The sequence below is a fragment of the Scyliorhinus torazame genome, chromosome 21 (assembly GCF_047496885.1).
Source record: "Scyliorhinus torazame isolate Kashiwa2021f chromosome 21, sScyTor2.1, whole genome shotgun sequence".
Classification (NCBI taxonomy): Eukaryota; Metazoa; Chordata; class Chondrichthyes; order Carcharhiniformes; family Scyliorhinidae; genus Scyliorhinus; species Scyliorhinus torazame.
The window spans coordinates 48,309,899-48,334,696 of record NC_092727.1 but is presented as its reverse complement, the minus strand read 5'-3'; the positions used below and the strand labels follow the sequence as shown (position 1 = coordinate 48,334,696).

Genomic DNA, 24,798 nt, shown 5'->3' with positions numbered 1-24,798 from the left:
TAACCCAGCTAATAAACCCGTTCCCAAACCCAAACCTCCTTAACACTTCCCATAAATGCTCCCACTCCACCCTATCAAATGCCTTCTCTGCGTCCATTGCCGCCACTATCTCTGCCTCCCCCTCTACTGGGGGCATCATTATCACCCCTAATAGTCGTCGCACGTTAACATTCAGTTGTCTCCCTTTTACGAACCCTGTCTGGTCTTCGTGCACCACCACCGGGACACAGTCCTCTATCCTCGATGCCAGTACCTTTGCCAACAATTTGGCGTCCACGTTCAATAATGAAATGGGTCTATAGGACCCGCACTGCAACGGATCTTTATCCCTCTTCAAAATTAACGATATCGTCGCCTCCGACATCGTCGGGGGTAGAGTCCCCCCTTCCCTGGCCTCATTGAACGTCCTCGCCATCAACGGGGCCAACAAGTCCACATATTTTCTGTAATACTCCACCGGGAACCCGTCTGGTCCTGGGGCCTTCCCTGCTTGCATGCTTCCCAGTCCCCTTAATAACCTCGTCCACCCCAATCGGTGCCCCCAGGCCTACCACCCCCCGCTCCTCCACTTTCGGGAACCTCAATTGGTCCAGGAACTGCCGCATCCCCTCCTCTCCCTCTGGGGTTTGAGACCTATACAGTTCCTCATAGAAGGTCTTGAACACCTCATTTATCTTTCCTGCCCTTCGCACCGTGTCTCCCCTTTCGTCTCTAATTCCTCCTATCTCCCTCGCTGCTGCCCTCTTTCGCAATTGATGAGCCAACAGGCGACTAGCCTTTTCCCCATATTCATACCTCCTCCCCTGTGCCTTCCTCCACAGTACCTCCGCCTTTCTGGTGGTCAGAAGGTCAAATTCCGTCTGGAGTCGTCTCCTCTCCCTGTACAATTCCTCCTCCGGGGTCTCTGCAAATTCCCTATCCACCCTTAAAATCTCCCCCAGTAATCTTTCCCTTTCCTTGGCCTCTGTTTTCCTTTTGTGGGCCCCAATGGAGATCAGCTCTCCTCTGTACCACTTCCTTCTTGACACCATGAGGCAAAATGTTCAACCTGCCCCACAACTGGTTAACACCACAATTAATCATCTAGAAAAGGAAAGTGCAATGCAAATGAGCTAAAAGGAAACGAAAACAGGAGAGAAACAGAGTTATTTTAAAATAAATTTAGAGTACCCAATTCATTTTTTCCAATTAAGGGGTAATTTAGCGTGGCCAATCCACCTACCCTGCACATCTTTGGGTTGTGGGGACGAAACCCATGCAAACACGGGGAGAATGTGCAAACTCCACACAGACAGGGACCCCGAGCCGGGATCGAACCTGGGACCTCGGCGCCGCGAGGCAACAGGGCTAACCCACTGCACCACCGTGCTGCCCTGAAAGAAACAGAGTTAGCGTTCAACTTGTTAGGCAGAACTGAGGAAGCATCACGGACCAGAAACATTAACTCCATTTCTCTTTCTAGCATTATCCATTTTTCCTTTAGTTTTCCAACATCTAACATTCCAGTTGCAAAAGCTGGCCAGCAGCAGTTTGAATGGGTCTCAGTACTCCATTGGTGTGCAGTTCCTGGTTCATGGTGAACACTGTTCATTACCTACCTTCAATTCCTTTGTTAAGTGATAAGTGACAATTGTGGTGAAAGATGAGAAGAGGGGAGCCAGGAACACACAGACATTCCTGATGTCGACTGCGATGTGGAAGAAGTGCAGCACGTGGTAAAGAGCAGCAGAAGTTATCATAAGACCTGGAAATAAATAATTGACTTATGCAGGCTTCTCTCAAACAAATAATGAAAATATCGGCATTATCATCCAAAAAAGCCCTCTGCTACACAATTGGCACAGGCAGTATTGCACATCCGTTTCAAACTCATGGCAGTTCAGGTTACGCTGCAGTAACAATTCCCAGTGCATGAATGCAATACAAAGAGAATAAAATATTTAAAGATGTGGGCTATTTCCTGGCTGATTGGACTGTGTACCCTGTACTATACTGGCTGTGTACATGCAACAAGGTTGGGGAATAGTTTGTTCAAAACAACCAATTTCCTCAACTCACTCAGCAAAGGTGTCTACCTGGTAAATTAGTTTCTGGCTCCACCCTGGAATATAATTGATTTTAACCCTAACACCATCATCAAGTTCAGGCTTTGTTCAATCTCCCATGTTTTCCCAACAAACTCTAATATCACAGTAATAAAGCTACTCAGGACTAGTACTGTTATAGCATTACCACCACCAATAAAGCTATTTCATAAACTTGATTCTGCTCCCCTCTCCTTCCTCCCACCTCTCGTTTCCCAATCTCTCTCATTCTAATTCCCATTCTAAACCTTCTTTCAGGAAAAAAAACACAATTTACTTGCATTTCTCGGCTTCCTCCCTTCAGGTTCCACTGCGTACTGAAGGCAAAATCTATCATTTACATTTTTTAATTAAAAATTTTTTTTTTTTTTTTTTAAAAACAGTACCCAATTCTTTTTTTTTCCCTATTAAGTGGCTATTTAGCATGGCCAATCCATCTACTCTGCACATCTTTTTGTGTTGTGGGGGTGAGACCCACGCAGAAACTGGGAGAATGTACAAACTGCACTCGGTCAGTGGCCTAGGGCTGGGATCGAACCCCGGGTCCACGCGCCGTAAGGAGGCAGTGCTAACCACTGCACCGCCGTGCAGCCCCAGGCAAGATCTATCATTAAAAATTTAACAACCGATTTCCCCCAATGAAAATCCTGAGGTTACAAGGGACGCATAAGTTTAAAGATCGACGGGACTGCTTCAGATAATTTGTGACTCTGTTTCCAAGCTTCAAGCCAGAAGATGCTGCTACTACTGGGTGAACCTCCAAAGTTTTACTGGATAACACAGCCATGGCACTCAATAGGTGTATCAAATAAAACTAAACATCTACACTGACATATTAAATAAGTCAGTAATATGACTGCTTGGGAGTACTAAAACTATACTGACCTGGGTAGATTGTTCCTCCAATAATCCTGCCTAGTGGATACCAGGCTCGATCATCAAACCAGTTATGGAACTTGTAGAAACCCTCTTCAGTGAGGAAACGAGTGGTCCGGTAATTAAAGTACCTACGGGTGTTTTGAAGCATCAGATGGGAAATTACACAGAAAATTCCTCAATACTTCTAAATATTTACACATTTCAAAAATATAGAAAAACCTCCCAAGACTGTAGCAGTTCCAGAAGGCAACTTATGCAGACAATAAATGCTGATCATGCCAGTGACATCCACATCGCAAGGATAAGACAAAAAATCATTACAGGTATAATCTAACAAAAATGGGCTCCAAAACAAAGATACCTTAAAGCTAATCCAGTGTTGGATTGAGGTGTGCTTTAAGGGACTCATAAGAAGTTGCAATAGGTATTCTCTATGATAATCTTTTGCATCCGTCAGTAAATTGTGATAGGAAACCAACTACCCATCAATCATATCCCACCTGAAAAAATTGGACTAGGATAAGAAACCACTGCATTCATACAGAATAACTGTATTATGTCAGTTAAGTGGGGAGATTTTAGTCCTTAGAGCAGTGAAGGAGTGAAGAGTTAACAGAGAAATTACGTGAGTTTAACAGTCGGCTTAGAGTAATTGTTTGCACCGGCAGCAGGACACGTCACAGATTTAAGATAATTGGCAAAGAAGCAGAGGGAAATTGAGAAATACATTTTACTGAGTGAGTTACGATGATCGGGAATGCACTGGGTGTTGGAAGCAAATTCCACAGTGACTTACAAAGGAGGACAAATTAGCATGGAGCAGCGCAGCAAGACTAATTGATTATGTTCTTCCAAAGAGGTGGCATAGCATGATGGGCTAAACATGGTCCTCCTGTGCTGTCTGATTCTATGGCACTCAATCAAATATGTTTGTGTCTGAGCTGGTATGAATAACCTACTGAAGCCCTTCTCCCCTTCGTGCATTACTTTCACAAAACACATTCCAAACGTTGCATAATCCTGTTATGTAGTTGCAAAGATTATGCAATACTGCAATGAAGATCCAACTCTCATTGAAAATAACCCTGAACCATCAAGTTTGGCTGCTTATGATTTCCAGATGCTGGTTTTTCCAAATTAATCCCCCTGCCCCAATTCCACCAATGACCTGAATTATTCGCCAAAAGAAAGGACAGGTGACTTTGATCACCACCGTCTAAATTTTTTTTGAAAGCTCAATTGGTGGAAATGCAAACAATAAATTCTGCGGTACACACAAGAACAGACAAGGGACAGGAGCAGGAACAGACCTGGTAGCCCACTGAGCCTGCTTCATCATTCAACATGATCCTGGCTTAACTCGAGCTTCTGCACCACTTTCCTGCCCGCTCCCCATATCCCTGGATTTCCCAAGACAACAAAAGTCTGTTTATTCCACCCTTAAGCATATTCAACAACGAAACATCCACAACTCTCTGGGGTAGACAATTCCAAAGGTTCACGACCCTTTGGAAGTAATTTCTCCTCATCTCAGTCCTAAATTATCACTCCCTTATCCTGAGACTCTGCCCCTTTGTTTTAGATTCCCCAGCCAGGGGAGTCAACCACTCAGTGTTTACCATGTCAACCCCCTGCAGAATCCTGGATGCTACAATGTGATTGCCACTCATTCTTCTAAACCCCAGAGAATATGGACCCAATTTACTCAGCCTCTAAATTAAAGGACAGTCCTCTCATCCCAGAGATCAGTCTAGTGAACCTTCCCTGCACTGCCTCCAATACAAGTATATCCTAAAGCTGCACCAGGGTTCCAGTTGTGGTCTCAACAAAGCCCTGCACAATTGTACCCTGACTACTTTAGTCTTGTATACCAATCTCCTTGTATTTGCCTTCCTAATTGCTTGCTGTATCTGTACAATCACAAACAAGTCTCTATGAACAGCAACAATTGCAAGTTTCACACCTTTAAAAAATATTCTTCTTTTCTAACCTTACAACCACGCAAAAATGTTTACACATCCCACATTAAAGTCCACGCAGCATCTTTCTGCCCACTCACTTACCCTGACTATATCTCTTTGCAACCCATGCCCTCCTCATAGCTTACTCTCTATTTCTGGCGTCAACTTGTGTCTGCTACTGAAGGCAGACATAAAATATTTGTTCAATGTCTCTGTCGTATCCTCATTCCCCATGATGATTTTCCCCATCTCTGCTTCTGGGGGACTAACGTCTACTTTAGCTACTCTCTTCCTTTTCATATACTTACAAAAACTCTTCCAATCTGTTTTTATATTTCTGGCTAGTTTACCCTCCTATTTCATCCCCTTTTTATCAACTCAATAAGTTTGCTAGGTGCAAAACTAAAATACCTTAAAAGTGCATTAACTGAAGACTACCAAATCGTGATGTATTTTGGTACATAAAAAAGCAAAAGGACTTTGCAACAGTACTTACGGATCAAACTCATGGATCACGCTCTCAAACCTCAATACAGAAAACAATCTGGTGGAAAATGCTGAGGAACAAAGCACAAAATTTGTATAACAATTAAATCCTGTTCACTGCTTTCTTTTAATATCTTAACACTAACCCCAAACACAAGTATTCAAATATATAACACAAATCAAAGATTGAAGTTACCTTCAATTGAACATATATAACACAAATCAAAGATTGAACAACTTCATCGCTGGCATCCGATAACCAGTCACCAGTTTAAATTGCTGTAAAATTCCTCCTGTCCATTATATCAACTGGTGGGTTGGGGCTGACAGCTTTAAGTAATAGTCTCACTGAACTGCAGTCCTGACCTGGACTTTTAATGTTTTTCGATTGCGTTTAGTTAAATGGTTGTGGGTTGAGCAGAAGCTCAGAGGGTGCATAATTTGAAAGTAATGAGAGATGGCCACGCATAAACGCAGTCTTCATACTTTTTGGCTTTCAGTGGGTAAAAACGTTGGGGGCAAAAATAGAGGAAATTAGGCAGCACGATGGCGCAGTGGGTTAGCCCTGCAGCCTCACGGCGCCGAGGTCCCAGGTTCGATCCCGGCTCTGGGTCACTGTCCGTGTGGAGTTCACACATTCACCCCGTGTTTGTGTGGGTTTCGCTCCCACAACCCAAACATGTGCAAGCTAGGTGTATTGGCCATGCTAAATTGCCCCTTAATTGGAAAAAATTAATTGGGTACACTAAATTTTAAAAAAAAGAAGAGAGGAAATTTAAGGAAAAGGAATGAATAGAAGATGCAATGGCTCCATTCTCAGGTTAATACAGATTATGTTTAGAGCACACATCTACTCCTTTAACAGTTGCAGTAGAAAAAAAGAGCTATCTAGGCACACCTCATAGATGGAATAGCAATATATGACCAGAGAACACTGTTCAAATTGACTATTTAACAAGATATATCTGGCTGCCCTGCTAATTTGTTTTATTATTTTTTGGGATATGGAAAGCGCTGACAAAGTTAGTGTTTTTATCCATTCATAGCTGCAATTGAGATGGAGGGCTACTTTCTTGAATTATTGCAGTCCACGATGCTCCCAGTGGTATGAAGGTAGGGAGTCCTGGATTTTTACCCACCAATGACGAAGAAATGGTGATATATACCAAAGTCAGGATGATGTTCGGTTTAACGAATACACAAATCTACAATTGTCACAGCATGAAAGATAGTCACCACAAAATCCAATGAGGAAGTCAGAAGAAACTGCTTTATCACAAGAGTGGCAAGAACATGGAATTTGCCACCACAGGAAGTGGTTGAAACGACTAGATACATTAAAAGGGAAGGTGGACAAGGGGTGAGGGTGGAGGGAATGGCGTGGGGGGGGGGGGGGGGGGGGGGGGGGGTCTGTGGACGGCACGGTAGCACAGTATTTAGCACTGTTGCTTCACTGCACCAGGGACCTGAGTTTGATTCCCGACTTGGGTCACTGTCTGTGTGGAGTCTGCATTTTCTCCGTGTGTTTCCTCCGGGTGCTCCGGTTTCCTCCCACAAGTCCCGAAAGACATGCTCGTTAGGTGAATTGGACATTCTAAATTCTCCCTCAGCGTACCCGAACAGGCACTGTAGTGTGGCGACTAGGATTTTCACAGTGACTTCATTGCAGTGTAAGCCTAGTTGTGACACTAATAAAGATTATGAAAGCTTTAGAGGAGATAAGATTGGAGGTGGCTTGAATGGAGCATAAACACTGGTCAGAATAGGCTATCGGTAAGGTAATGTTGTCATAGTCCCAGGTGACAATAGGCTGCTTTCCCCTTTGAGGGGGAGAGAGACCTGACTGGTGGTAATTTAACCTGAATTTCACCACACCTCAGGCGAGGGGCAAGGTTGGGGCCTTCATGAATAACCTAGGCTATATGAATAATAGGTCATATGGTCTGTTCCTGTGCTGTGCATGATAACTGGCAAGCACAAACAATAGAAGAGTGAGCCCTAACACATTGGCCAACTCAGTGCGGTATACAAATGGGCACAAGGGTGGTTTAATCAAATTTCTAGTATCCTGCACAACGTTTCAAATTGGCACCAAGCCACTCCTTAGCCACTGTACAGAAAGTGTGATGCTGGATGGCAGCGACATATTAGGAAAAATTAACATTTCAGGGCCAGAAGCATAATTCTCTCAGTCACAGATAAAGCCTAAACTGGTATCTATATAGGCAACTACATTACTTAAAAAAACAATTTCAAGTTGCAAACGAGTTAAACAAAAAACAATTTGCCGTGATTGTTACTCTCGCAACTCAAGATCTGTTCAGGTACCTGGAGCACAGCCCACGAAAGCTGAATGAGGTATGGTGGCAGTGCCTGAAATAAATACCAGATCAGAAAGAGCCTCCAACCACAGTTTAGGGAATACAATATGAACTAGCACCATCAATCCTTGGTAGAAATTATAGACGTGTTCACCACCAAAGCTCTTCCATGGAGAATGTGTTTTTAATTGTGACATTCTCTGCATGAAGAGTTCCTGTTCACAGGGAGGAGCTCCTTCCTGTGGGGAACCACCGATGTGCATGACCACTCCTAGGCCTTCACAGAAGCACAGTTCTAACGCAGTGTCATTGAAGGCCAGAGAGTGGGATACCTGCCTACCCTCTCAGCCAGTGGAGAATATGGGGCCAGTTTTATCAAGTAGAAGCGCAACATATGATGGTTTACGAGTGAATGGAAACATCAGCCATTTATTGAAAATTAAAGACTGCTCCTTGAAAGGAATTGGCACACTTGCTCTGCTTGTAGCATCATAAACCTGATGCTTTACTTCACAATTTTAACGTTGCATTTTAACTGAGAAGTTAACAGGTTTTGACTCCTGCACTTTCATTAGTGGAAGCTGCATGAAGGAGGTTGGGGGCAGGGTTAAACCAGCAACATATCTTTACTTCCTGCTCCTGTCAGCCCCAGACCTGAACTTAATAGGAGCAGGAATAGGCAATTTGGCCCTTTGAGCAAACTATGCCTTTCAATACAATCATGGATGATCTTCTATTTCAACCCTCAGCCTCCCATTCCATCCCCAAATCCCTTAGTTCCTTTAACTATCTCTCTCTTGAATATCTTGATTGAGTGCCCACAGCTCTCTGCAGCAGAGAATTCCAAAATTCACGTACCTCAAGAGTGAAGACATGTCTTCTCATGTCAGTCCCTTATCCTGCTTCCCCCCACCCTATCCCCGTAACCCTGCATTTTGGGAGGAAGCCAGAGCACCCAGAGAAAATCCACGCACACACGGGGAGAACGTGCAAATTCCAGACAGACACCCAAGGACGGAATTGAACCCGGGTATTTGGTTCGATGAGGCAACAGTGCTAACTACTCTATCCCCGTGCCACCTCTTTCAGTAGAGACCAAAATTGTACACAATACGCCTGGTGTGATGTCACCACGGCTCTGGAAGATTGCTGCAAGACATATTCATGCTCGTGTTCCAATCCCTTCAGAATAAAGGCCAATATATAATTTGCTTTCAAAATTGTTTGCTGTACTTGCATGTTAACGTTTGTGTAATATCCTCTCTTTTGTGGCACCCTATCAAATACGCTTTGAAAATACAAATACACAACATTCACCAGTGTGTGTGTGTGCAAGGATACCCACATCCCATTTGAATTCCAGAATTTCTCAGTCTCCCACCATTCAAAACATTATTTTGCTTTTCTACTCTTTCTTTCAGATTGGATGACTCCACATTTTCCCACATTATATTCCACTTTCTATCTTGTCAACTTATTTCCCCTGTCCATATTCCTCTGCAAACTCTGCATGTGTTCCTCAGTTTAGTTGAATTTTCATGCATTTCACTTATTCCCACATTTAAATCATTGATATAGATTATAGAGATCCAGAGCAGTGGTTAGCACTGCTGCCTCACGGCACCAGATCCCGGCTCTGGGCCACTGTCCGTGTGGAGTTTGCACATTCTCCCCGTGTTTGGGTGGGTTTTGCTCCCACAACCCAAAGAGTGCAGGGTAGGTGGATTGGCCACGCTAAATTGTCCCTTAATTGGAAAAAAATCAATTGGGTACTCTAAATTTATTTTTAAAAGTATATATTATTCCCAATTCTATGAGCCCTAATTTTGTGTAATATCCTCTTTTTTGGGGCACCCTATCAAATACATTTTGAAAATCCAAATACACAACATTCACCAGTTTCCCCTCATCTACCCTGCTAGGTAAAACCTCAAGAAACACAACAGATTTGTCAAACGCAACCCTCTTTCAAAAATTAGAGACTCTACATATTCATTGCATGTTTGGTATTTGGTCACCAAAAATAGAATCTCACGTTTTCTCTACTATAGGTGTCAGACTGTTTTATAGTTTCCTGCTTTCTCTGCTCTTCCTTTTTTGAAGAGCGAGGTTACATCTGTTACCTTCCAATCCATATGGATTGTGCCAGAATCCAATAAATTCTAAATGATCAAAACCAATGTATCCACTATCTCTGTAGCCATCTCTTCAAACCCCGGAGGGTGGCTGGCCATCAGGTCCGGAGGATATGTTGAATTTAAACACTCCAGTACTATTTAATTGCTACTAATAAAGTTCTTCATTTTCACTAGACCCTTGGTTCGCCACTGATTTTTGTTATCTTTCAGCATAAAGATAGCTACAAAGTATTTCTTCAGTGTGTTCACCAATTCCATATTGTCCAATTTACTCTTTTTGGCCTCTATTCTTAAGGGACTCATGTTTGCTTTCATTAAAGTCTTCCTCCTGAATATTCCTCCTATCAATCCGATTTTATGTATCTTGCTAACTTATTCTTGGATTCTATTTTCTCTATCAATTTCTTGGTCATCTTTTTGTTGGACTTGGAAATCCTCCCAATCCTTAGACATACAATTCGTCTGTCAACATTGTAAGACTTTTCCTTTAACCTGATACCATTGATGGCATCTTAGCTAAATGATTGGAAGGGCTGACTGAATGGACTGGCGGTGTTTTTACTCGCTTCAGTGGTAAATTGGATGATGCCAAGTCCTAGAAGGGAACAGGTGTGTGGAGAAAAATAACTTGACATGGCAGACGCCAGCGACCTTTGAATGAAAATTTCCGCAAGCAGAAGTTTTAAGCATCTTTTAACAATTTTGTTTTAGTGTGAACATACATGACTGCAGCATTGGTGTGAAGCTGCTTCACTCCTTGCTGATACTTGCAGCTTTAGGTCGCACATAGCCTAAATCCGGAGTTCAACCCGAAACCGAAGCAATGCAGAGCAAACTTTCACAGGATGAAGAATCCCACTCCTGCCTCTTTTTGAGTCAGGTAGCACCTTGAACACCCAATATACAGGACAAGCTTAGAGTCAGTACAAAACTGGTAAAGTTTTATATCAAGGCAAACATGTAGTGAAATTACACTCGCAGAAACCTGCATGAAAATTATAAGAATCTTTTCAGTAAAGTCATACACAGATTACATTTAACAAAAGATTTTACTGTAGAAATTCCAGAGCCATTGGAAAAGGGCCAGGCCCATAGTGACAAAATAGAGTAAACATGTTCCCACAAAGAAAACCGGCTGGGATGGCCAAATCCAGAGCTCCGGATGTCAAGGGGCTTACAAGGTGAGATAAGGTCAAAAACAAAAAGCTTATGTCAGACACGGAGAACTCAATACGGCTGAAAGCCGATGAGTATAGAAAGTGGAGGGGTGAAATAAGGAAAGAAAAGGGAGGGCATGAAAAGAATATTGGCAAGTAAAATCCAGGAAAACTAGATGTTTTAGCAATACATTTAAGAGCAAGAGGGTAACAAAGGAAAAGTTAGGCTCATAGAAGACCAAATAGGTAACCTACATGTCGAGGTGGAAGATATTGATATGATTCCTTAAAAAAAAAAATTTAGATTGCCCAATTATTTTTTTTCAATTAAGGGGCAATTTAGCGGCCAATCCACTTAACCTGCACATCTTTGGGTTGTGGTGGTGAAACCCATGCAGACATGGGGAGAGTGCGCAAATGCCACACGGTGACCCAGGGCTGGGATTCGAACCAGAGTCCTCAGCGGCATAGTCCCAGTGCTAATCACTGCGCCACGTGCCGCCCCATTGATATGGTTCCTAATGATGTCTTCACAAAAGTGGAGAATGATGCACATACTGCAGTTAAGGAGGAGTGTGAAGTGTTGAATGTAATAAGCATAAGGAGATGGGAAGTATTAATGGGATGAGCATCTTTGAAAGTAGATAAAAGTAGATAAATAACCAGGGCCAGGTGAAATGGTCCCCAGGCTGATAAAAGCCGCCAGGGTGGAAATAGTGCAGGTGTGACCATCTCTTTACAACCATCACTGGATACAGATGTGGTGCCGGAAGATTGGTGGTCTACTAACATCATACCTTTGCTTAAAAAGGAAATGACAGGGCAGCACGGTAGCATTGTGGATAGCACAATTGCTTCACAGCTCCAGGGTCCCAGGTTCGATTCCGGCTTGGGTCACTGTCTGTGCGGAGTCTGCACATCCTCCCCGTGTGTGCGTGGGTTTCCTCCGGGTGCTCCGGTTTCCTCCCACAGTCCAAAGATGTGCAGGTTAGGTGGATTGGCCATGATAAATTGCCCTTAGTGTCCAAAATTGCCCTTAGTGTTGGGTGGGGTTACTGGGTTACGGGGATAGGGTGGATGGTGTTGACCTTGGGTAGGGTGCTCTTTCCAAGAGCCGGTGCAGACTCGATGGGCCGATTGGCCTCTTTCTGCACTGTAAATTCTGTACTGTAAATTCTATGTAAATGTATGTAAGACCAAATAATTACAAAGCAGTCAGTCTAACCTCAATAGTGGATAAATTATTGGAATCGATTCTGAGAACCAGGATAAGCTGTCACTTAGAAATGCATGGATTAATCAACAATAGTCAGTATGAATTTAAGGGAAGATAGTGTCTGACTAAGTTGATGGAAGGAGGATTGATGAAGGCAGGGCAGTTAATATGGTTTATGGATTTTAGCAAGGCTTTTGACAGGGTGCACATAACAGACCAGTTAAAGAAAATAGAAGCCCATGTACCCAGCTTGTTACATTCCCCTGATTCCAAAATTAGCTCAGTGGCAGCAAACAAAGGGTAATTGCTGATGGGTGTTTTTGCGACTGGAAGGCTGGGGTTCCGCAGGGCTCAGTATTAGGCCCCCTGCTTTTTGTGGTATATATTAAGGAGGTGAGTGGGGTGCATGACCAAGAAGTTTGCAAATGACACAAAAATTGGCTGCGTGGCAGATAATGAGGAGCATAGCTGTAGACTGCAGTTATATATCAATGGACTAGTCAGGTGTGCAGGAAATGGCAAATGGAATTCAACCAAGCGTGAGGTGATGCATAAGGGGAGGTCAAACAAGGCAAAGGAAAACACAATAAATGGGAGAATACTGGGAGGTGCAGAGGGAGTGCGGAACCTTGGAATGAATGCCCACAGATCCTGAAAGATTGCTGGACAGGTTGTTAAGGTGCATAAGGCGGTATCCGGAATCATTTCAATTATTAGCCGAGGTATAGAATAAAAGAGCAGGGAGATTATGCTGGAATTGTAGAAATCATTAGTTAGGCCACAACTATTTTGAAAATAATCTTTATTGTCACAAGTACGCTCACATTAACACTGCAATGAAGTTATTGTGAAAAGCCCCAAGTTGACACATTCCTGTTCGAGTACACGGGAGAATTCAGAATATCCAATTCACTTAACAACACGTCTTTCGGGACTTGTGTGAGGAAACCCGCGCAGACACAGGGAGAAGGTGCAGACTCCACACAGACAGTGACCCAAGCTGTGAATCGAACCTGGGACTCTGGAGCTGTGAAGCAACAGTGCTACCCACTGTGCTGCCCATGAGAGGGGTGTCCATTTCTGACCACACCATTACAGAAAAGATGTAATTGCACTAGAGAAGGTACAGAGGATATTTATAAGGATGTTGCCAGGACTGGAAAATCACAGCTATGAGGAAAGATTGATAGGTAGGGGTTATTCTCCTTGGAGCAGAGCAAGCTGAAGGGTCAAAATTGTGAGGGGCCCGAATAGAGTGGATGGATACATTAGTTGAGAGGTCAGTGACTAGGGGCATAGATTTAAAGAGATTGGTAGAAAGATAAGAGGGGAGGTGAGCAAAATGTTTTTCACCCAGAAGGTTGTGGAGGTTTGAAACTCAGGAGGTAGAAACCCTCAACTCATTTAAAAGGCGTTGGGGTATGTAGCTCAACTGCTGTAACCTGTAGGGTTGCAGGCCAAATACTGGAAATTGAGATTAGACTGGGTGGCTTGTTTATCAGTTGGCAGAAACACAATGGGCCAAACGGCCTCTGTGTTGTAAATTATCTATGATTCCAAGACCACTTAAAGCCACAGGGAGAGGAGGAAAAGCCAGGAAAGAAGTGGAAACAAGCTTGGATTTTAAAAGAAGGAAAGATGGGGAGACATATTTTTCACAGCTTCTAGGTCTGAGGAATGATGGACAGTCGGAGAGGATTTAACAGGGATGGATACTAAACTGTAGGGGTACAAGTTGTGCTTTTAGCCTTACGATATAATAAGCTAAGCCCCATTCAAAACTTACAGAGCACTGCTGCCATGGACAGAATGAGCAGCTTCAGCAGGGTGTCCTGTTTCTCATAGGACAACCGCAGGAATCCCAACTTCGTCATCTTTGGCCTGGTGTTTGCAGCTGACAAACCATTAACCTGGAATATAGAATATAATTGTAATAATTATACAAGCACCAGAGTTATTCAAGGCTAGCAAGAAATACACCATGATCAAAATTACATCAGGTATTAGAGGGATAAGACATTTTCTTTGTGTGGATTTCTGATTTCCCCCCAGGTTGAACAAGCTGAAGGAATACGCTCACTTGGGGCACCCCCATGAAGGAGGGCAGACTCAGTAAAGCTCCCTCCATTGTTCTCAATCTTCTCTTAAACCTAGTAGCCTGTGCTACTGCAGCACAGAGATTTCCATTTCCCACTCCAATCACAGTCTATGGCCTCTGAACCGAGAATCCTAACCGGTGTTAAAAGTTCAGATACGCGTCGAAATATTGCTGATGCACAAATTCATTTCTACAAGACTGCCTTCTTTCACTGTGGCATTGCCCATCTCTTACCCGGGAGAGAAATAGTCCGTATTTCCAGAGATGGGAAGTCCGTTAAGCCACTGCAGCTGTCCTCTATTTCTTCAATTTAACTCAAAATGTGTATGATGCAAATAACTAGAAAAGGTTTGTTTTTTCTCACGTGTAACAGGAATTACTCACATGAACTGACATCCAGGTTTGATGCCAATAGGCCATGCTGAGATTTTCACAAGTCAGGACTGAACACTTCCAGTGATGGACAACAAACCTCGTAGTGTAAAGATCAAGGAACAAAAAAAAAAACTACCAATTCTCTGAGGATTCCATTTCACATTCGAAGTGTAGATTAGTTCAGAGTGAAGTCAAGACATTCCATTCGAAGATATTGCTTGCAAGGTGAACGAACATGCATCAGCTTATCTGCATTATATTTTTCAATTTCTGTCCACCCGAGCAAAGACTAAAAATACATCAAGGTTTCGGCTTTCAGCCAAGGTGATAAGCAGCCAGGTAACCTCAGCCAATGTCATATAGCAATGAATACTTTGTAGATGTCTTTGAAGTCTGACTGTCATTTACAAGGCAAAAGTCAGGAGTGTGATGGAATGCTCCCCAACACCACTCAAGAAGCTCAACAACATTCAGAACAAAGTAGCATATTTGATGGGGAACCATCCATCACTTAAACATTCACTCCCTCCACCACCAGTTCACCACAGCAGCAGAGTGTACCATATACAAGATGCACTTAAGCAACTGGAAAAGGCTCCTTCAACATCACTTTTCAAACCCGGACCTCTACCAACTAGAATAAAGGCATCAGGCACAGAAACACCACCACCAGGTTCCCCTCCTGACTTGGAACTATATTATAGAGCCATTATTCCTTCACTGTCACTGATCAAAATCCTGGAACTCCCACTCTAACAGCAGTGCGGGTGTTCCGACATCACATGAACTGCAAACGGTTCAAGGCGGTGTCTCACCACCACCTTCTCAAGTGCAATTAGGGATGGCTAATAAATGTTGGGCTGGATATCGACGCCACACATCCCTGGAATGAACCAAAAGACAAAATATTCTAGCCCGCTCTTCTTGAACTAAATGAGGATGACTCGTCCACTCCTGAGGAAAAGCAGTGTTGTTGGAGATCCTTCAAATGAGACAAGAGTGAGGTTTTATACGCTTGCTGAGCTGGACATAATAATCCAATGGCACGATTCAAAGCAAAGGTGAAACTTATTCTAACATTCCCCTCTGAATCTACCAACAAGATTTGTTCATCTCAATGCTGTCTTGTAACTTTGTCGATGCAGAATGACCATTCTATTTTCCTGTTCTACTGTCACCACATATCAAAAAAAAATCCAAAGTTTGAAGGCTTGCATGTTTTGATAATTCAAGTAATTTCTTGAAATTTTTATTGGATACGTTTCTTGAACAATATGTTAGAAGAAACAGAACATACAAAAGACAAAAAAAAACCAAGCTGCTTGCAATTAGCACTTTTGCATGTGTCAAGACTGTTTGTTAACCAGTCAAGGGAAAATCGACAGGAATTGCATTGGGTGGACTAGTCCGAACACTAAAGATGGGATAATAAGGAGAAACGCATGAAGTGTGGTTATTTAAAAAATTGCAGAAGAGAAAGTGAAATTATCCAACATATTTCTGCAACAAATACCGAGCAGGTCAACATCCTTTTTGTAAAAACTGTTCACGGAATGAGTGTCACTGGAATGGCCAGTATCTCTTGCCCATTGCCACATGTCCTCCAGAAGGCAATGATCAGCCATAATGGACTAATGTTTCCAAACAAGTTTTGATCAGGATTTATTTCTTACTAAGAATTCTGGGACTTGATATAAAGATAAAGTCCAAAGATCCACGACTGCCAGCACTCCGGATTACTTTTTAAAAAATAGGTAGAGTCCTGAATAACTAGTAATGTTTGTCAACTGTTCTGGGGAAAAAGCACCCAAATGAGAGAGATTTTACTGGTTTCCCCCCTCCCCACAGCTCATTCCCTGCTCAGTGTACAATGCCTAAAGGTTAGGAAGAGACTTGCAATTATATGGCACTTCTCATGACGTCAAGAATATCTCAAAATGGTTTATAGCCAAGAAGTGCTTTTTAGGTATCTTCACAGCTTTAATGAGTAGTCACTTTGTGCATGGCAAGCTCCCATAAACAGCGAGGAGCTGTGAAGGCTGGATAATCTGTTTTAGTGGTGTTGGAGGACAAATCAGGAATGGTGGACAATTTCCTTGCTCTTCTTTTAAGTGCCACAGGATCTTTTAATTCTACCCAGAGTCAGAGTTTTAAGGCATAGAAAGAGGTCTTTGGCCTATACCGTCTTCCCCGGTCATCAAGCACCTATTTATTCTAATCCCATTTTCCAGCACTTGGTCCGTAGCCGTGTATGCTATGGTGTTTCAAGTGCTCATCTAAATGCTTCTTAAATGTTGCGAGGGTTTCCGCCTCTACCAGCCTTTCAATAGTTCCAGATTCCCACCACCCTCTGGGTGAAAACTTTTTGCCTCAAATCCCCTCTAATCTCCTGAACTTCATCTTAAATCTATGCCCCCCTGGTTGTTGACCCATCTAAGGGGAAAAGTTTCTTCTTATCTCCCCTATGTCTCTCAATTTTGTACACCTGAAACATATTCCCCCTCAGCCTTCTCTCTCAATGGAAAACACCAACCTCGCCAGCCTCTCTTTATAGCTGAAATGCTCCAGCCCAGGCAACATCCTGGTAAATCTTCTCCGCACCCATTAATCACATCCTTCCTATAATGTGGATTCCAGAACTGCACACACTATTCCAGCTGTGACCTACTGAGCATTTTATTCAGCTTCATCATAACCTCCCTGATCTGGCAAACAGTCTTTGTATAACTTTTCATCTAAGACAGCGTCTCTAAGATGGTAGGTTCTTTCTCGGTATTGCAGTGCAGAGTCAGCCTGAATTTGTACTCAAGTTGGAGTGAAACATCCACCCATTGGAGTGGGGTTTGAACCCACAAGCTTCAATTAAGAGTGAGGGGAGAGAGCGGGCGAGGGGGGGGGGATAGAGAGCGGGCGAGGGGGGGGAGAGAGAGAGGGGGGGAGGGGGGTGGGGGAAAAAGCGGGCGAGGGGGGGGGAAGAGAGCGGGCGAGGGGGGGGAGAAGAGAGCGGGCGAGGGGGGGGAGAAGAGAGCGGGCGAGGGGGGGGGAGAAGAGAGCGGGCGAGGGGGGGGGAGAGCGGGCGAGGGGGAAGAGAGCGGGCGAGGGGGAAGAGAGCGGGCGAGGGGGAAGAGAGCGGGCGAGGGGGAAGAGAGCGGGCGAGGGGGAAGAGAGCGGGCGAGGGGGAAGAGAGCGGGCGAGGGGGAAGAGAGCGGGCGAGGGGGAAGAGAGCGGGCGAGGGGGAAGAGAGCGGGCGAGGGGGAAGAGAGCGGGCGAGGGGGAAGAGAGCGGGCGAGGGGGAAGAGAGCGGGCGAGGGGGAAGAGAGCGGGCGAGGGGGAAGAGAGCGGGCGAGGGGGAAGAGAGCGGGCGAGGGGGAAGAGAGCGGGCGAGGGGGAAGAGAGCGGGCGAGGGGGAAGAGAGCGGGCGAGGGGGGAAGAGAGCGGGCGAGGGGGAAGAGAGCGGGCGAGGGGGAAGAGAGCGGGCGAGGGGGAAGAGAGCGGGCGAGGGGGAAGAGAGCGGGCGAGGGGGAAGAGAGCGGGCGAGGGGGAAGAGAGCGGGCGAGGGGGAAGAGAGCGGGCGAGGGGGAAGAGAGCGGGCGAGGGGGAAGAGAGCGGGCGAGGGGGAAGAGAGCGGGCGAGGGGGAAGAGAGCGGGCGAGGGGGAAGAGAGCGGGCGAGGGGGAAGAGAGCGGGCGAGGGGGAAGAGAGCGGGCGAGGGGGAAGAGAGCGGGCGAGGGGGAAGAGAGCGGGCGAGGGGGAAGAGAGCGGGCGAGGGGGAAGAGAGCGGGCGAGGGGGAAGAGAGCGGGCGAGGGGGAAGAGAGCGGGCGAGGGGGAAGAGAGCGGGCGAGGGGGAAGAGAGCGGGCGAGGGGGAAGAGAGCGGGCGAGGGGGAAGAGAGCGGGCGAGGGAGAAGAGAGCGGGCGAGGGGGAAGAGAGCGGGCGAGGGGGAAGAGAGCGGGCGAGGGGGAAGAGAGCGGGCGAGGGGGAAGAGAGCGGGCGAGGGGGAAGAGAGCGGGCGAGGGGGAAGAGAGCGGGCGAGGGGGAAGAGAGCGGGCGAGGGGGAAGAGAGCGGGCGAGGGGGAAGAGAGCGGGCGAGGGGGAAGAGAGCGGGCGAGGGGGAAGAGAGCGGGCGAGGGGGAAGAGAGCGGGCGAGGGGGAAGAGAGCGGGCGAGGGGGAAGAGAGCGGGCGAGGGGGAAGAGAGCGGGCGAGGGGGAAGAGAGCGGGCGAGGGGGAAGCGAGCGGGCGAGGGGGAAGCGAGCGGGGAAGCGAGCGGGCAAGCGAGCGGGCAAGCGAGCGGGCAAGCGAGCGGGCAAGGGGGAAGCGAGCGGGCAAGGGGGAAGCGAGCGGGCAAGGGGGAAGCGAGCGGGCAAGGGGGAAGCGAGCGGGCAAGGGGGAAGCGAGCGGGCAAGGGGGAAGCGAGCGGGCAAGGGGGAAGCGAGCGGGCAAGGGGGAAGCGAGCGGGCAAGGGGGAAGCGAGCGGGCAAGGGGGAAGCGAGCGGGCAAGGGGGAAGCGAGCGGGCAAGGGGGAAGCGAGCGGGCAAGGGGGAAGCGAGCGGGCAAGGGGGAAGCGAGCGGGCAAGGGGGAAGCGAGCGGGCAAGGGGGAAGCGAGCGGGCAAGGGGGAAGCGAGCGGGCAAGGGGGAAGCGAGCGGGCAAGGGGGAAGCGAGCGGGCAAGGGGGAAGCGAGCGGGCAAGGGGGAAGCGAGCGGGCAAGGGGGAAGCGAGCGGGCAAGGGGGAAGCGAGCGGGGGCAAGGGGGAAGCGAGCGGGCAAGGGGGAAGCGAGCGGGCAAGGGGGAAGCGAGCGGGCAAGGGGGAAGCGAGCGGGCAAGGGGGGAAGCGAGCGGGCAAGGGGGAAGCGAGCGGGCAAGGGGGAAGCGAGCGGGCAAGGGGGAAGCGAGCGGGCAAGGGGGAAGCGAGCGGGCAAGGGGGAAGCGAGCGGGCAAGGGGGAAGCGAGCGGGCAAGGGGGAAGCGAGCGGGCAAGGGGGAAGCGAGCGGGCAAGGGGGAAGCGAGCGGGCAAGGGGGAAGCGAGCGGGCAAGGGGGAAGCGAGCGGGCAAGGGGGAAGCGAGCGGGCAAGGGGGAAGCGAGCGGGCAAGGGGGAAGCGAGCGGGCAAGGGGGAAGCGAGCGGGCAAGGGGGAAGCGAGCGGGCAAGGGGGAAGCGAGCGGGCAAGGGGGAAGCGAGCGGGCAAGGGGGAAGCGAGCGGGCAAGGGGGAAGCGAGCGGGCAAGGGGGAAGCGAGCGGGCAAGGGGGAAGCGAGCGGGCAAGGGGGAAGCGAGCGGGCAAGGGGGAAGCGAGCGGGCAAGGGGGAAGCGAGCGGGCAAGGGGGAAGAGAGCGGGCAAGGGGGAAGAGAGCGGGCAAGGGGGAAGAGAGCGGGCAAGGGGGAAGAGAGCGGGCAAGGGGGAAGAGAGCGGGCAAGGGGGAAGAGAGCGGGCAAGGGGGAAGAGAGCGGGCAAGGGGGAAGAGAGCGGGCAAGGGGGAAGAGAGCGGGCAAGGGGGAAGAGAGCGGGCAAGGGGGAAGAGAGCGGGCAAGGGGGAAGAGAGCGGGCAAGGGGGAAGAGAGCGGGCAAGGGGGAAGAGAGCGGGCAAGGGGGAAGAGAGCGGGCAAGCGAGCGGGCAAGCGAGCGGGCAAGCGGCAAGCGAGCGGGCAAGCGAGCGGGCAAGCGAGCGGGGCAAGCGAGCGGGGAAGCGAGCGGGGAAGCGAGCGGGGAAGCGAGCGGGGAAGCGAGCGGAGGGAAGCGAGCGGGCAAGGGGGAAGCGAGCGGGCAAGGGGGAAGCGAGCGGGCAAGGGGGAAGCGAGCGGGCAAGGGGGAAGCGAGCGGGCAAGGGGGAAGCGAGCGGGCAAGGGGGAAGCGAGCGGGCAAGGGGGAAGCGAGCGGGCAAGGGGGAAGAGAGCGGGCAAGGGGGAAGAGAGCGGGCAAGGGGGAAGAGAGCGGGCAAGGGGGAAGAGAGCGGGCAAGGGGGAAGAGAGCGGGCAAGGGGGAAGAGAGCGGGCAAGGGGGAAGAGAGCGGGCAAGGGGGAAGAGAGCGGGCAAGGGGGAAGAGAGCGGGCAAGGGGGAAGAGAGCGGGCAAGGGGGAAGAGAGCGGGCAAGGGGGAAGAGAGCGGGCAAGGGGGAAGAGAGCGGGCAAGGGGGAAGAGAGCGGGCAAGGGGGAAGAGAGCGGGCAAGGGGGAAGAGAGCGGGCAAGGGGGAAGAGAGCGGGCAAGGGGGAAGAGAGCGGGCAAGGGGGAAGAGAGCGGGCAAGGGGGAAGAGAGCGGGCAAGGGGGAAGAGAGCGGGCAAGGGGGAAGAGAGCGGGCAAGGGGGAAGAGAGCGGGCAAGGGGAAGAGAGCGGGCAAGGGGGAAGAGAGCGGGCAAGGGGGAAGAGAGCGGGCAAGGGGGAAGAGAGCGGGCAAGGGGGAAGAGAGCGGGCAAGGGGGAAGAGAGCGGGCAAGGGGGAAGAGAGCGGGCAAGGGGAAGAGAGCGGCAAGGGAAGAGAGCGGGCAAGGGGGAAGAGAGCGGGCAAGGGGGAAGAGAGCGGGCAAGGGGAAGAGAGCGGGCAAGGGGGAAGAGAGCGGGCAAGGGGGAAGAGAGCGGGCAAGGGGGAAGAGAGCGGGCAAGGGGGAAGAGAGCGGGCAAGGGGGAAGAGAGCGGGCAAGGGGGAAGAGAGCGGGCAAGGGGGAAGAGAGCGGGCAAGGGGGAAGAGAGCGGGCAAGGGGGGAAGAGAGCGGGCAAGGGGGAAGAGAGCGGGCAAGGGGGAAGAGAGCGGGCAAGGGGAAGAGAGCGGGCAAGGGGGAAGAGAGCGGGCAAGGGGGAAGCGAGCGGGCAAGGGGGAAGCGAGCGGGCAAGGGGGAAGCGAGCGGGCAAGGGGGAAGCGAGCGGGCAAGGGGGAAGCGAGCGGGCAAGGGGGAAGCGAGCGGGCAAGGGGGAAGCGAGCGGGCAAGGGGGAAGCGAGCGGGCAAGGGGGAAGCGAGCGGGCAAGGGGGAAGCGAGCGGGCAAGGGGGAAGCGAGCGGGCAAGGGGGAAGCGAGCGGGCAAGGGGGAAGCGAGCGGGCAAGGGGGGAAGCGAGCGGGCAAGGGGGAAGCGAGCGGGCAAGGGGGAAGCGAGCGGGCAAGGGGGAAGCGAGCGGGCAAGGGGGAAGCGAGCGGGCAAGGGGGAAGCGAGCGGGCAAGGGGGAAGCGAGCGGGCAAGGGGGAAGCGAGCGGGCAAGGGGGAAGCGAGCGGGCAAGGGGGAAGCGAGCGGGCAAGGGGGAAGCGAGCGGGCAAGGGGGAAGCGAGCGGGCAAGGGGGAAGCGAGCGGGCAAGGGGGAAGCGAGCGGGCAAGGGGGAAGCGAGCGGGCAAGGGGGAAGCGAGCGGGCAAGGGGGAAGCGAGCGGGCAAGGGGGAAGCGAGCGGGCAAGGGGGAAGAGAGCGGGCAAGGGGGAAGAGAGCGGGCAAGGGGGAAGAGAGCGGGCAAGGGGGAAGAGAGCGGGCAAGGGGGAAGAGAGCGGGCAAGGGGGAAGAGAGCGGGCAAGGGGGAAGAGAGCGGGCAAGGGGGAAGAGAGCGGGCAAGGGGGAAGAGAGCGGGCAAGGGGAAGAGAGCGGGCAAGGGGGAAGAGAGCGGGCAAGGGGGAAGAGAGCGGGCAAGGGGGAAGAGAGCGGGCAAGGGGGAAGAGAGCGGGCAAGGGGGAAGAGAGCGGGCAAGGGGGAAGAGAGCGGGCAAGGGGGAAGAGAGCGGGCAAGGGGGAAGAGAGCGGGCAAGGGGGAAGAGAGCGGGCAAGGGGGAAGAGAGCGGGCAAGGGGGAAGAGAGCGGGCAAGGGGGGAAGAGAGCGGGCAAGGGGGGAAGAGAGCGGGCAAGGGGGAAGAGGGGCGAGGGGGAAGAGAGCGGGCAAGGGGGAAGAGAGCGGGCAAGGGGGAAGAGAGCGGGCAAGGGGGAAGAGAGCGGGCAAGGGGGAAGAGAGCGGGCAAGGGGGAAGAGAGCGGGCAAGGGGAAGAGAGCGGGCAAGGGGGAAGAGAGCGGGCAAGGGGGAAGAGAGCGGGCAAGGGGGAAGAGAGCGGGCAAGGGGGGGAAGAGAGCGGGCAAGGGGGAAGAGAGCGGGCAAGGGGGAAGAGAGCGGGCAAGGGGGAAGAGAGCGGGCAAGGGGGAAGAGAGCGGGCAAGGGGGAAGCGAGCGGGCAAGGGGGGGGGGAGAGAGAACGCGAGCAAAGGGCGGGGGGGGAGAGAGCAGTTAAGAGGGCCTGGTGAAGGAGTGTCTGCCCCGGACGCCCTCTCCTCTCCGCCGCACTTTACCTGAGGAAGGGCGCTCACTCCATCCGAAAGCCACCTCCGAGCACACGTCTGCGAAACCTACCCTGAGAGCGGAAGCGGCCTCCCCTCAGCCACTGGGGGACTCGAGCTCCCGAGCCCCGCCTGCTGATTGGCCCCTCCAGCTGTCAGTCACCGGCCGCCGTTTCCGGCATCAAGCTCGGTTGAGCGCGCAAAGCGGACGTGTCATTCCCGCGGGAACGCGCACTAGCCGCGTCCACTCCCCGGCACTGAGGAGTCTCCGATCAGGCAAGAGGGGCTGTGGACAGCACTGCCTGATGGGATCGAGGAGGGTTCAAGCAGGGCACCTGTCAATCAAAGGCTCAGGTGCAGTGCCTGAGGGCGCAACAGAGACTTCTGGACATATCGAGGAAAGAGAATAGCAATAGGTAAACTTACCAACCCTCCAGGATTCACCTGGAGTCTTCCGGAATTGAGGATCGCTCTCCAAGACGGTGCTGTGTGGAACCCTGAAAACAATCATTTTCTTTTCTTCAGACATAAAAGTATTAAAAATTGGGGCGGGGAAAGGTTGTTTGGCTCAGTCATTGAGTCCACTATGATTTGCCATTGTTGAATTGGACTGAGAACATGCTTTTAAAAAATATATATTTTATTGAAAAAAAATTTCTAAACAACATTTTTCCCTCTTACAAAACAAACGAAACAATAATAAAGCAGAAATTTTTAAAAATACACAAGTTACAAAATCCCATTATCTATTGACCTAAACTAAACTAAACCCTTCACCCCCCCCCCCCCCCCCCCCTTCCCCTGGGCTGCTGCTGCTGGTCATCTGTCTCCCCTCTAACGTTCCCCTAGGTAGTCGAGAAATGGCTGCTACCTCCTGGTGAAACCCTTGAGCCGATCCTCTCAGGGCAAACTTTATCTGCTCCAGTTTAATAAACCCCGCCATATCATTTACCCAGGCCTCCAGTCCGGGGGGGTTTCGCCTCTTTCCACATGAGTAGGATCCTGCGCCGGGCTACTAGGGACGCAAAGGCCACGACATCGGCCTCTTTCGCCTCCTGCACTCCCGGCTCTTCCGCAACTCCAAATAGAGCTAACCCCCAGCTTGGTTTGACCCGGGCCTTCACCACCTGCGAAATCACTCCCGTCACTCCCTTCCAATACCCTTCCAGTGCCGGGCACGCCCAAAACATATGTGCGTGGTTTGCCGGGCTCCCGCCACACCTCCCACATTTGTCCTCCACTCCAAAGAACCTGCTCAATCTTGCCCCCGTTATGTGTGCTCTATGTAGCACCTTAAATTGAATCAGGCTAAGCCTGGCACATGAGGAAGAGGAGTTTACCCTGCTTAGGGCATCAGCCCACATACCCTCCTCTATCTCCTCCCCTAATTCTTCTTCCACTTTCCCTTTAGTTCGCCCACCGACTCCTCCCCCTCTTCTCTCATCTCTCTGTAAATCTCTGACACCTTGCCCCTCTCCGACCCACACCCCTGAAAGCACCCTGTCCTGTATCCCCTGTGTCGAGAGCAACGGAAATTCCCTCACCTGTTGTCTAGTAAACGCCCTCACCTGCATATATCTCAAGAAATTTCCCCGGGGTAACTTATACTTTTCCTCCAATGCTCCCAAGCTCGCAAAAGTCCCATCTATAAATAAATCTCCCACCTTCCTAATTCCCAACTGGTACCAGCTCTGAAATCCTCCATCCATTCTTCCTGGGGCGAACCTATGGTTGTTCCTGATAGGGGACCCCACCAGGGCTCCCCGCACCCCTCTCTGTCGCCTCACTGTCCCCATATGTTCAGTGTTGCCGCCACCACCGGGTTTGTGGTATACTTTTTAGGTGAGAACGG

General features: G+C 50.0%; 1 protein-coding gene across 1 annotated transcript in view; it reads right to left on the bottom strand.

The window, feature by feature from the left end:
- Nucleotides 1–23,086, bottom strand: part of stt3a (STT3 oligosaccharyltransferase complex catalytic subunit A) — a 91,807-nt gene extending 68,721 nt beyond the window's left edge. Inside the window, exons 1-5 of the mRNA XM_072486765.1 lie at nt 22,959–23,086; nt 14,029–14,152; nt 5,421–5,481; nt 2,970–3,091; nt 1,599–1,744 (exon numbers count right to left, since the gene is read on the bottom strand). Of these exons, the coding sequence (XP_072342866.1) occupies nt 1,599–1,744; nt 2,970–3,091; nt 5,421–5,481; nt 14,029–14,116 (417 nt within the window). The 5' untranslated portion in view covers nt 14,117–14,152; nt 22,959–23,086. The remainder of the gene's footprint in view (nt 1–1,598; nt 1,745–2,969; nt 3,092–5,420; nt 5,482–14,028; nt 14,153–22,958) is intronic.
- Between the last annotated feature and the right edge of the window lie 1,712 nt (nt 23,087–24,798).